We start from the raw sequence: 12826 nt of genomic DNA on the forward strand, positions 1-12826 counted from the left end.
GATCTTCTCCCGCATATCAGCCAGTGAAACAAACAGGTGTTGAGATATGTATGACAAAAGGTAAGCTCTGAAAGTAAGGTATTCAAAACTGTTTGATTTTAACAGATACGCAGTTTAAATAATGACAATTTCTGGTGCTTGGGCACCTTGCTCTGGTTGCCTCTCGAAGAGTAGCATGCTCAGGGGTAGTAGGCCTTGATGACTGGCATAATACTAAGTCAGCAGAGGCCTTGTGCATTTATGCTAAAAAAGACTTTTGTGACTTATGTCAAAGGAACCTGATAGTGCAAACATGGCTCTACGCAAACAACTGCATATGAAAAAGGGACTCTACTGCCTGAGGGAGTGTTTTAGTGAAAGAGATTAGTGGAGTTTTAAAAATCCTTCATTTATAGGTACACAAAGACTTCAGTTTCGTATTACAGGAATGAATGATCCAAAACAAAATGAACAAAACCCATGTTTTTGACTTACCTGTCTAACACGCTACTGTAATACTTAAATGTGAAATTAAGGGTGAGGTACCAAGGGAATTTCTGGCATCCACAGCTACAGGTATTTGATGGAACTGTCACTTGGGTGAGCTCCCTTTCCTTTCCTAGACATTACAGTCAGCTCTGACAGATGTAGAATGGTAAGTAGGTAGAGCTAATGCAAAACTGATTCTGGAGGTGTGAGTGAAAGGTGCAACAACCAACCATGTGTCTCCTCCACTGGACTGGGCTTCGTCCTCCTCCACACCAGGTAAGCACAGGCTCATGGTCGTTATTCAAACCATCTTCTGACGGTGGGTGTTCTCCAATACCCTTTCTAGTCCTAAAATGTCCCTTTTCTGGGCCCAGGAGAGAATTACAGTAAACCTGATGAAAATAATGTCCTTAAGGTAAGTACCACAAGACAGCCCTTTAAATGAGAGGGCTAGAAAATGAAGTCTTTTAGATACTTCGGTTTTTAAAACTCCTCACGAGGCCCAAGGCAGACCAACCAGCTGAGCTGGGAAAATTTATACTAACCTGGAGCTAAACCAAGACTTTTATTTATCCTCATGAACCTTACTGTGGACAGGTGGTTAGCGAACCCTATATAATGTTTGTTAAATCAATAAAATATCAAACTGAGATGTTAATGGCTCACAGGGCCAAGCCAGAATGAAGGAAAGTAGAGAAGCCATTTCTCAGGGCTGGATACGTTATGCTCAAGTGATCTCACCCATTCTTGTCACTATTTAATTCCTGACCACCAGTGATGCCTACTTCTTTGCTTTAGCTCTAACCTGTCTCCAGAGCATCAGATCCATTATTTCCAAGTGTCTAAGGGGGCTTCCCCTATGGCAACAAGCATAAAACGAATCTTATTTTCTCCTCCATCCCCACAGCTATACCTTCTAATATTAAATTCCTGTAATATTTACAGCTGGTTTTTTATTGGTTCAGTAACCATCTGAGTGCCTATCTGTGTTGTAGCAGACATTTAAAAAAAATGAGATACAGTCCTGTCTGGTGGGAACAAGACACGTGTGAAGACCTAAGTGTAATCTAGTAAGTGCTACGTGGCTTAAAGAAGGAAACATCTCACTCCATCCTGCAGTCAGTATGACATCGCAGAGGAACACATGGAGTATTTATAATGTCCGTGGGTTCTCCTCAGCTCCTCAACTAGTAAGGGTACTTAAGGCTAACTCCTCTCCTTACATGCTTATTTCCTAGCCTGACACGAAGCACAGAGCAACTAGCAAACAGAATTACTGACCCAGGTGCCCAGATAACAGACCGAAGTTGAATGTAGCCCATCCACCAGGCACCAAGCAGCATTCTACCTGCATGCTGAGCCTCTCTCTGTGCAGCTGTGTTCTGAGGGAGTTTTAATGGAGAAGAATGTCTTTTTTTTTTTTTTAAACTCTCAGGAAGACTTTCCCCACTGAAGGAACTACAGAGATTAATTCTACCAACTCTTTCCAGATTGTTAAACATGGACACTCCTACTATATCTCCATCACCACCACCAGTACCTAGTATTTGCCTGAGTCTAAGTACTTAATATATGTACCACATTTAACCCTCACAACAAGTCTATGTGGTGGACACAGTTGATCATTATCTCCATTTTACAGATAAGGGAAAGGAGGCATGACAGGCTAGGTGACTTGCCCAAGATCACAGGGCTGGTGACATCCTGGTTAGGCTCCCAAATCTATGCTCTCTGCCACTCCACTCATCTTTGGATCTGGGGTGGTGGTCCTTTAACATCTTTCTCTAGGATGTTTAAGTGCCAAGTTGGGGCATCTGCAAAAATAGGAAGAGTGCTCACCAAACTACCAAAAGGAGAGGAGAAGAGCTATGATTTGTTTGGGTTTGTTCCCTTCCACCTAAGACCAAGCTGATCTCTAAACAAGCATCAAAACCCGAAACTCATTAGCATCAGTGTGTGCTTCAATAAGGTGAACACTACAATGATGTACAATTACATGCTAATAATTCAAGGCCCAAGAGTCCTGTAAAACAATTGCAAAGGCCCAGGATTATCACAGTATGCAAATGCACTAGGAAAATCATTACCTACTTAGTCCCCTTCATTTTGGTGGGTTTAACATGAGAAGAATAATCCATGCAACCAGACGAGATTTCATTTTACAGCTGTAGTAACCAAGTACATAAAAGCCTGAATCTGTCCCAATAGCTTCTAAAAAATTTTTCCCATAGTGTCAGAGGCAAAAATAATGAAATCTTGCAAATGTACAGTTAATAGGACCCTGGTGGACACTAACTTCAAAAATGCATGGTCTGTAAGACATTAAAGGCTTGATTTTAGTTTCTGCACTGTTCCTGTTAATAACAATGTCTAATTAAAACATCTGTAAAATACTGATAGTTTTAATTTTACATAAAATTTCCAAAACAACTGTTACACAGTATAATAGGTATCTGCAATGAATAGGTTATTAATGGAAATATTATTTTAAATTAAAATCAGGTTCTAAATTTAAATTAGTCATCTCTGGCTAATGAAGAGAAAAAGAAGTCATCCGTGCTGGGAATAATATAGCAGATAATCTAGTTTTCATCTGTTAAAGCAAATTCACTCGATCACTCAGGCTAAAGGACAATTTATTTTGTTTCTTCTGACATGTACTCCACTTGGCACTTCTGATGGGTTTCACAGCTGAACTGAATATTAAAACTACAGCCAAATGCACCTTTCAACTTTATTCACAATCTGAATGCACCCTCCAATTTACCAGTGAGGAGCCAGCAGAGAACACGACTCCCTGCAGTAGCTTCTCCCTCCTAGCCCTGCCTAATCTGATGAATATTTTAAAAGGAATTGCAAAAAAATCTCAGCTTTCCCTTTCTTTGAGTCTCATCTTCTTTTACAAAATACAACAAAAGAGATAAGCAGGCTTAGAGGCTGGCTGTAATTCAATACCTTTCTTTCTAATTAGTGCACAATAAGAGGGCTGCACATGTCAGCGCTGATGGCTGTGTCTGCACCAAGTTGGTGAGAGATTCGTTCCAGGCGATGAAAAGCTGTGTTTCAAGTTGCTTCTGATTCACATAATAGTTCATAGTAGATGCTGCAGAATGTGCTCCACAGCCTGAGGGAAACTCTCACAAGTTAAGTATGGAGGTGGATTAATTTTTTCTTCATCTGCTGCTCGGTATTTCCCTGAAATAGAAGTAAGGTCAGTGAACAAAGGCTACTGCTAGAATGCCACAGAGATCAGTCCCCTGTGGACACCTAGGCCACCACAGAACCACCCTTACAATTACTTGAGAATCGGTTTCATTATCTCCCAAAGCACCTTTTACTGAGGCTTCAGGATGTAATGAGGCAATTCAAAGAAATATCATATTCAGCATTTTCCCAGGCTTACCTCTAGCCTTTCACTAGGACAATCAGAGAGTACTGGATCACCTAACAGCTAAGGATTCCTTCAGATCTCCAAAGCTGATGAAATCATATTCTACCCCGCACCCCCTAGCCCTAAAGATAAAAATGGTGAATAAATCAATGCTTTTAAATGGAAGCCCAGATCCCACAGGGCAGAGGCCTTGTCAGCTCCCGAGGGTGGCTGCTGCCCAGGCCTAGCAAATGAGAGCACCAGGGGGTGGGGGAGAAGGAGTGGTAGATGCTCATGGGCCTGGGCCAGGCCAGATGCATGGCAGGGCCCCAAAGGGCAGGACATTGCCTAACTCTCTCCAGACTCCAGAATTCAAGCCATAAAACTGAACATCCCAACCCAGCAGGGGAACCATTCTGTACAGTGGTCACAGCGAACTTTTACAAATGTAGAGCAAATGAAAAATGGTCCCCATTGAAACACCCTCATGGGTCCCAATGCCCTTCAGAAAAAACCCAAATCCCTATTGTTGCCTCGCAGGCCCTTTACCATTGGCCCCAGCACCCTGCAACTGGCATGTGCGCCTCTCGCAAGGCTGCAGTCCTAGACTGGACCTGCTCTTCTGAAGACCTTTACACCTGCTATTCCCCTTTGCCTGGAACGTTCTTCTCACCTGACTACCACTCTCACGCTTCAGGTCAGACCCCAGGTTCTCATCCAAATTAGATCCCCTCACTGTTAGTTTCTCTTAGCACCTTGTGCTTTGCGTGCACAATATTTATAGCAATTTGTAATTATAACTATATATATTAAATGTCTGTCTCACACCTGAGACTATTTAAGTTCTGAGAGTAGGGACCAGGCCTGTTATAGTCCACAGTGCACCTGACACAATGACCAGCACATCGTGAGCATGCCACATTTACTCTTTTTAAGACCGGAAGGAAAGAAAGGGAAGAACTGCACAACTGCTTTAGCCGAGGCCTTGAGGAAGGCCAACCGCCCTGTAGCCACCCCGGCTGCCTCTGTACTTTGCTCTCCTTGCCCTCTCACCCCCTTCTCTGTGGTCTCTGCTATTTATTCTTCTGCGTTTTCCAGTATTCTCTGCCTAAATACAGCTCCCCCAACAACAGACCCACCATTTTCTACAATTCCTTCTGTTTTCTATAACTACCTCTTTAAGAGGGTTCACCCAGCAAACACAAAGCCTGAAAACCCCTAGGTCCACACCTTTGCACTGTGGTGGTGAAGATGCTTCTCATCTTACTGACTGTGAATTCCTAAAGGAGAGAAGCCAGCATCAATGTACGAAAGAAAGTAATGAACATATATACCTAACCTGAGTGTCCTCAAGGCACCTGTCCATAGTATGGTCCACAAAGCAAACTACTGCTAGTTTTTTCTCAAGCTTAAATCCCTTTCAGTATTAACTCCTTTGCAAGGTTTCTACTTGGTCTCATAGGTAAGTTAATTACTAACTTGCTTTATCACCCAATCCCTGCATCCAGTAGTCTAAGGGCAAATATATGAAAATCAGCTTTCTTGGCCATGTTGATATGGGCTTTCAGAATGCTTTTGCATAATCTGGCCAAGCAAGTAGGGTTTCTACAAATACAAATTGAAACAGTGGCTTATATATGCATGATAGTTCTAGCACCTCACATTGTATCTGGCATACAGCTGGTGCTCAATTATGGTGGCTGAGTGAACGAAGCAGGCCACCATCACTCACACCTGACTCACTCACTGTGGCAGTCTGTGCTTTCCTGGGTGGATAAATGATGAATGGAGGGAGGATACAGGAAGCCCATGTTGATGATATTAGAGAAAGAATAATTCCATCTTTCCTAGGTGACTGCTTTACATGCTGAACAGAAATAATTTCTAGTTAGGACTAGTCAAAATTCTTTATTAAAAACATCAAGCAAATGTATATTGAGTATCTACAATGTGCAACTCATTAAAAAACAAAATTGCTCAAGACTATCCACAAAAAGCACTTATTACTAAGTTAAATTATTTATTATAATTTTCAACACAGGGAAGCCTCGTACTTGTTCAAATGCACTGAGTTCAAATTTATCAGTGAAGCTGGCTGTCCTGTGTGCTTTCAGAACACTGGGCTTACTTAGGGTTTTTTTTCTGACCAGAGATGAACAGTTCAAATGGGCCTGTTTTCATTAGTTGAATTTAGCAGCTTTTCCAGTTATTCATTTTAGCTTTGTAGCGTTATGCTGCTGGCTCTTCTAAGACTACCTGGATGCCTCTGACAGGCTGAACCAAGTGCCAGTCAGAAATGAAGGAGAGCCAAGGAGGGAACTGGGCCTATAAGACCAGCTCTGGTATTTAGTATAAATCCTTAATTGTGTAAGCTAAAGAAAGAAAGTATTCACGGGAATAATACACAGAAGAAAAATAGTTATCTGAGGATTTACTTAATGACCAGAAAATAAAATGGTGAATAGCAGGAATTTAAAAACTAAGATATAGGGGAGAATAAGTGTAGCAATTTTTCTTGACTTTTTCTGACACTTCCTCTTCTCGCTTATATCAAAAGAGTGATATTCCTGGGAAAGTAGTGATCATTTTGACAGAGAAATCTGAAAAAGCACCACTAATTCTAGAGTGACTGGTGTCATCTGAAGGCTCCAGTGGTTCACCCCAATCCGCAGACACAAGTAGACAGTGTTTCAGCAATGTTCACAAAGGGCCTTGCCGAATGCTTCATCTTCAATTGTAGCTACAGCTCTGTTTTCTTGTTTCTATTTTTTTTTTTTTTATCCTCACCCGAGGACATTTTTCCATTTTTTGTTCAGATAGAGTGGGAGGGAGAGAGAGGAAGAGAGAGAGAGAGAAACATCGATGTGAAGGGACACATCGAGTGGCTGCCACCCGCACGACCAACCAGGGCCGGGGACAAACTGCAACCGAGGTACGCGCCCTTAGCGGAAACCGAACCTGGGTCTCTCTGTACCGCAGGCCGACGTTCCAACCGCTGAGCCAAACTGGCCAGGGCTTGTTTCTATTTTTTAACTCAAAATAGCTTTTATGCAACCACATTTTCTTGAACAAACATCACAGTCATGGTAAATGTACCTTTTCTAAATAATTTCCAAGTGGCAGCTCTTCTGTGACTTTATATTTAAATCTTCCTTTTATGAACAGCCTATTAAATAGTTCCACGACCATGATTTGAAACCAGGCAAATGAGCTCACAGAACCATCTGTGAGACCATTTATCTGCCATTTGATTTATAAGAGCCCGACGACAATTCTTGAACTTCTGGCTCTCTTCCTTAAACTGTGCTATCCGTTCCAAGCTCAGTAGGTATAATATGGGGGCAGGTTGGGGGTGGGGGGACCTTTCATTACATCTGGAAAGGCTTATTAAGTTATTAATGCAACAGTATTCTGCCCCACACATAGCTCTCATGTCTGTACTTTTCTTACCTTGAAAGAACTTTTAAAAATCACAATCCATATAAGAAAATTGCACAAAATTATATATTGTGAGAGCTAGAAGGAACCAGTCCAACCTCATCATTCTTTTTTTTCCCAACTCCATCATTCTTAAAGGGTCCAAAGAGGTACAAGACCTTGACCAGAGTCTCACACAGTTAATTAGTGCCAAGTTGAGGCCAGGACCCCAGACACTGAACCAGTCCACGGTAATCAGAATACTGTATTAGCTGAGTCCTCCTCATTAAGTTCTTCGCTTTTCCTTAAATTTATTTGAGGAACCACACAGAGTATACCTAACTTTGTACAGAAAATGGTTCCTAAAAAATTAAGTAAAAAGTTAAGATAAAAGTTTTTTGTGTGTTTTTTAAAAAATGCAAACATCCACACAAAGCACCAGATCATTAGCTGGCCAGTTCCTAAAAAGATCAACTTCATCATATAGCTGGCACAAAAAAAAAAAAAGACATTTTTATAGAGCACCACAATCAATTGGTCCATTCCAATGTGGTACTTGTATATTTAGAAAACCATATAAATGCTAATTGTCAACCGTGCATGAAAATACCTCCAAACTCTGATCTTCCTAGTACTGCACAGCACGAGCCCTCCCATGTTATCTTCCCCCCCCCCCTGTAATCCTAAGGCCATTTTATTTTTGCTTCGTGGCAGAAAGAAAATTAAAGTGTCCAGTGGGCTTTGCCATTTCTGCAAAATCTTTTCTTTAAGCAATTGTGTATTCCACCACCCAGTTTTAGAGGACGGTTATACAGAAGATACATACCAGTTTTTACCAAGATGCCCAGCATGCCGACATTCTGAGCCCCACCAACATCATCCCTGCAGTCCTAGAAAGCACAAAGAAAGCATTTAGTATAGGGTCTTCAATTAACTTGCCAATAAAACCCTGCCAATTGATTTGACTTATAAAGCTGGGATAGCCAGTGTAACCCCGTGGTTTTTTCTTAAAATGAAAGACTGGAAGTTGTAAAAACGGGTAAATTCACATGTACTTGTCTGAGGAAGCATACCATTTGGAAAGGGAAGTGTCACAGAGGTAGAAGGTGTACAATGGAGTAGTAATTCTAGTAACCAAACACAAAGAGCACAGTCACAGTCCTTCAAGTTTTGCCACATGTACATCAATTTCCTCTTAAAACAGATCATGGAAAAAGCACATTCTATCCATTTGGCAGCTTTTAAGGTGAATGATCCAACTGCAGACAGTGGATAAGCTAGATTCAGAAGATAGCTTTTTTGCTATCCATGTAATATATCATCCTTACTTTCCATCGATTGTCCCCAACAGGTGCAATTAAGCCAAATCAGTATGCTTAAACAGACTGGGACTGTCTGATATTCACTTCACACTTGGCAGTAACAGATCAGTTAGAAAAGAAGGTCCTCTTTCCAATTCTTACTCAATATGGGGATGAATATACTTGGTTGATTGTGACAATAAATGCAAGGTAATAAAATCCAAGGACTAGAAGAAACATCAAGAAAATCAATCCTGCTATCTCATGTCTATAAGCAGGATTCATTCAGACCATGCCTGAAGAAAATATTTTTGTCCATTAAAATAATAAATATTATTCAACAACAGCCCTTAAAAATGAGTTTTAGAATGTCATTCAAAGTCTAACTTAAAGTCTTTTTGGTTGCATCTAAACTTGCCCTATTGAAGCAGTGAAGATCAGGGAGAGGAAGAGAAGCAGGAAGGGAGGTGGGAAAAAGTGGACCAAAAAAGGAAGGGAAAAAACTGCCCTTCTCTGGGATAACAACCACCTTGCATGAAGCTGCTGCTCTCACTAGCCCTTCCCACCTCCCTAAGTCTCCAAGCTCAGATAACCACTTCTTCAAACACACACCTGTCTAGGAAAGTCAGATACAGGCTTGCCAAGAAGAAGAGATGTGATTGAAGAAATGGTTTCTCACCCTGGCCAGGTGGTTTAGTTGATTGGAGCATCGTCCCATACACCTAAAGGTTGCAGGGCCAATTCCTGATCAGGGAACATACCTGGGTGCGGGTTCGATCCCTAGTTGGGGAGTGTACAGGAGGCAACCCATAGATGTTTCTTTCTCAGATCGATGTTTCTCTCTCTCTCTCTAGAATAGATGAAAACATATCCTCAGGTTAGGATTAAAAAATAAAAAGATGGTTTCTCAAAACAATATTCAATGACTATCAAATACAGAAGTGGAAGAGGGTAGGGTATAAGGAGGACTGTGATACATTTGCACCATCACAAGTTAAGAAAGCAAGGGATCTATAGTTTGTCTTGGAGACTCAAGTTCTACTTCCAATTGTGCTATTAATTAGCCGTGGGAATGGAGGCAGGGTGATTTACTTCTCCAGGCTTCAGTTTCCCAATCAGAAAACAAAGAGATTAGGACCACACAATTTTGATGGTCCCTTCCAGCCTAGCATGTTATTACTTAAAACTGAAATATAACCCTTCCACTAACTTACAACAAGGCAGTGTGCTTTCTAGCTTTCTCCCTCATGGCACATGTAGAAAATGTTCCCCCAGTGCACTGGGGTAAACTGACAAGGTGCTCATGGCCAGAGGTCACCAGCTAGGGCCTCCAACCATCCAGGTTCACACCTGCCACTCAAAGGGCCGAGGCAATCAATAACTGTTAGCTACTTGTGGCACACTGATTGGGAAGTTCTTCCATAGAGCATATACTAAGAAAAAAGTCAATAATGGTAGAATTCTTTAAGTATAGGTTGTTCCCTGCACAAATAATATTCAAAAAATCTAAATTTCTGTTAACGGTTTCTTTAAAAAGACATACAGCCCTGGCTGGTTTGGCTCAGTGGTTAGAGCGTCAGCCTGTAGACCAAAGAGTTGCGGGTTCGATTCTGGTCAAGGGCACATACCTCGGTTGCAGTTCAGTCCCTGGCCTGGTTAGGGTCATGTGGGGGGCAATGAATTGATGTGTCTCTCTTACATCGGTGTTTCTCTCTCCCTCCCATTCTGTCTGAAAATAAATGGAAAAAATATCCTCGGATGAGGGGGAAACAAAGGACATATAAAGCATTTGATGGACTTGCATTTAATGGTATTTTGAATTACAGATATCTCACCACACTATGGAGAATGTCAGAAATAATAAAAATTTCAGTTCTTTAGAAGAATACCACTAAACATCTACCAGAAGCCTGTTTTAGAGGCAGCTACTTATCACCATCTGATGTCATCAGTATCAGAGTCTGCCTGTGCTTTGAAGTTGGCTCTGCACAGCAGGACAGGTGAGCTCAGGGCATTTCCTGGGCTCTTCTACTCACGTCTCCTATCATGACGGCCTCCTCAGGTTTACAGCCAGTGCCCCGCAGTGCTTCCAAAAAGAATGTTTTCTCTGGTTTTCCCACTACTGTGGCTTTGGTGTCTGTGGCATACTCCAAAGCCGTCACAAATGGTCCAGGCCCCAGGGCTAAGCCATCTTTCCTTTTGTAATACCTGGCTTTGTGGATTGCTATCAGCGGTGCCCCATCCAGGAGTAACCTAGAGAGACAGAGAAAATGGAAACTGGCTAAAAGCAAAGCTTTTATGACGAAAAGAATGTCAGACTTACAAACTGTTTTTATTCACATTCACAGAAACAAAGAGTTTCTTATTAACTTTTAATGACTTGCTGTCTTCTAATGAATTCACCAAGAACTGCTGGGAATTACACTCAAATACACTAAAGAAAGGTGACAGATTATTAAATTTGGGATTGCTTCAACCTTTTACCTTTAGTGGTTTCAGACACTTTACCCAAATCACCAGGGAAAGAGAATTAAGAGAAGTAAAGCTAAATAAGACACTCAAGGGAAGAAGCTAAACTTAATGAGACAAGTTGTTTCAGCCTTCCCTAATGGTAAGCAGGAGGCTCCCGAGCCCTTCCCAGCATGGCACAACTGTTGCTGCTGTGCCACACTCAGCTAACTCCTGAAACACCCGCTTTCCTGTTTGCTCTACGCCCAAACACACGTTTCTTTCTAATTCCGAAATTTAATAGAGCATTTTACAAATACTTTCTGCTTGTACCTTTTTACCTCTTCATTCTACCTTTTTGACTGCTTCTGACATTACTTTGCAAATCAGGCCATCTTCCCTGAAGAACACCAACAAGGTTTAAGGGAGAGCCTTTACTGCCAAATCTCTTTGTCCTGATATAGGACAATTATTCTCACACCAAACAAAAGGGCACAAAGCGTTTTCCTTTTCATTTGATAACCAAACTCTACATATAGCTAAGGATCCTCATTAGTGACTCAGGCCAAACATAACAAAACAAATCCAAAAAACCCCACTAACCAACTTCTTAATACTCACCTCCCAACCCCCACCCCCCAAAAATCTGCCATCCATCCCAACAGTGCAGCCTGTAGTCACACAGCAGAAACAGTCACATACATACTATCATCTAATGGAATGTGGGACATGATATACTTCTTAAACTGCTTTTAACCAATGTAATAAATGATCTCACTAGCTTAATTTACTTTAAGTCATCTACTTAGTTAAAATATTTAGTATGTCCATTGAGGAAGAATTCATCACATCTTACCCTTCACAATTATGAGTAATTAAGCGCTCAGCTATGAAACTGCTAAATTATTCTTGTCGGTGGGCATGGAAATGCCTTCCTGTGGGAGATGCAGAATTCAGACATTTATGATTAAATATTTTATTAAGTAAAAACCAATACTGGACTGTTACAGGGCCTTTCTGTTAGTTACTACAAATTGCTCACAGTACAGAACAGATCCTTCAAATTTATTCACTAATATGAATACAAGTTTATTTCTTAAAGCAGACCTTAAAATCCAACTGTTAGGAAACCTGATAAAGCCACTATGCTGGCCTTAAAGAACCACAGCTGATAGCAATGAGATAATAATGGGTGATTTATCTATCTCCCCTCTTGTCACCCACCCCCAATCCCATTTATTTGCTATTCTACCACGGAACTGGAATTCTTTATGCAACAGACCTCAAAATTGCTTTCCACTTATATAGCTAAACTAAAAACTCATTTGATTTGGCTTTGTTAATATTTTATTATGTATTAACTGGGGATAAGACTTCTCAGCTTGATTGATGTATGTACTCAATTCCCAGGCAGTACTTTAGTGCCTTCCCTGAAAGGGCTGACACTGTGGGCTCCTCTACATGCCTCTAAATGGGAGCTGGCATGACACGAGGCTGGAAAAGACAGGCATCTCTCAGGGAAGTGTTCCTGCTTCTATCAATCTCTGCACAGCCTAAGCTTTACTGAGTCTTTGAAGAACTAAGCATATTCAGGAGAAACTGAAAGGTAAATATTTTCTAGGACACAGATTAAAAGATATTTTATAGTTAAACATTTTTTAAATATCAAAAATAGACACTCCAACACTTTGAGTGTTTTTACACATACTAGACAGGGCGACAAAGGGTTGGTTGTTTTTGACACCAGAAATAATGTATCAGAGGGAAATATTCTTTCTTTATCTAACTATAAGTCCATTGAGGTGCAAGAAGCAAGGAAAGA

At 41.1% G+C, this 12826-nt stretch overlaps 1 protein-coding gene across 8 annotated transcripts in view; it reads right to left on the reverse strand.

Annotated features, from left to right (window-relative positions):
* Window positions 1–1980: 1980 nt before the first annotated feature.
* Window positions 1981–12826, reverse strand: part of HDHD2 (haloacid dehalogenase like hydrolase domain containing 2) — a 35842-nt gene continuing 24996 nt past the window's right edge. For 5 of the 8 annotated variants that reach the window (XM_036245174.1, XM_036245173.1, XM_036245175.1 and 2 more), the window contains exons 5-7: window positions 10593–10809; window positions 8082–8145; window positions 2935–3663 (exon numbers count right to left, since the gene is read on the reverse strand). In XM_036245174.1, the coding sequence (XP_036101067.1) occupies window positions 3560–3663; window positions 8082–8145; window positions 10593–10809 (385 nt within the window). In that variant the 3' untranslated portion in view covers window positions 2935–3559. Of the gene's footprint in view, window positions 2283–2934; window positions 3664–5080; window positions 5119–8081; window positions 8146–8920; window positions 9279–10592; window positions 10810–12826 lie in introns of those variants that run through there. The other 3 variants (XR_004957093.1, XM_036245179.1, XM_036245178.1) reach the window with 3 other exon arrangements.

Source organism: Molossus molossus, unplaced genomic scaffold (genome assembly GCF_014108415.1).
Source record: "Molossus molossus isolate mMolMol1 unplaced genomic scaffold, mMolMol1.p scaffold_m16_p_6, whole genome shotgun sequence".
Taxonomy (NCBI): domain Eukaryota; kingdom Metazoa; phylum Chordata; class Mammalia; order Chiroptera; family Molossidae; genus Molossus; species Molossus molossus.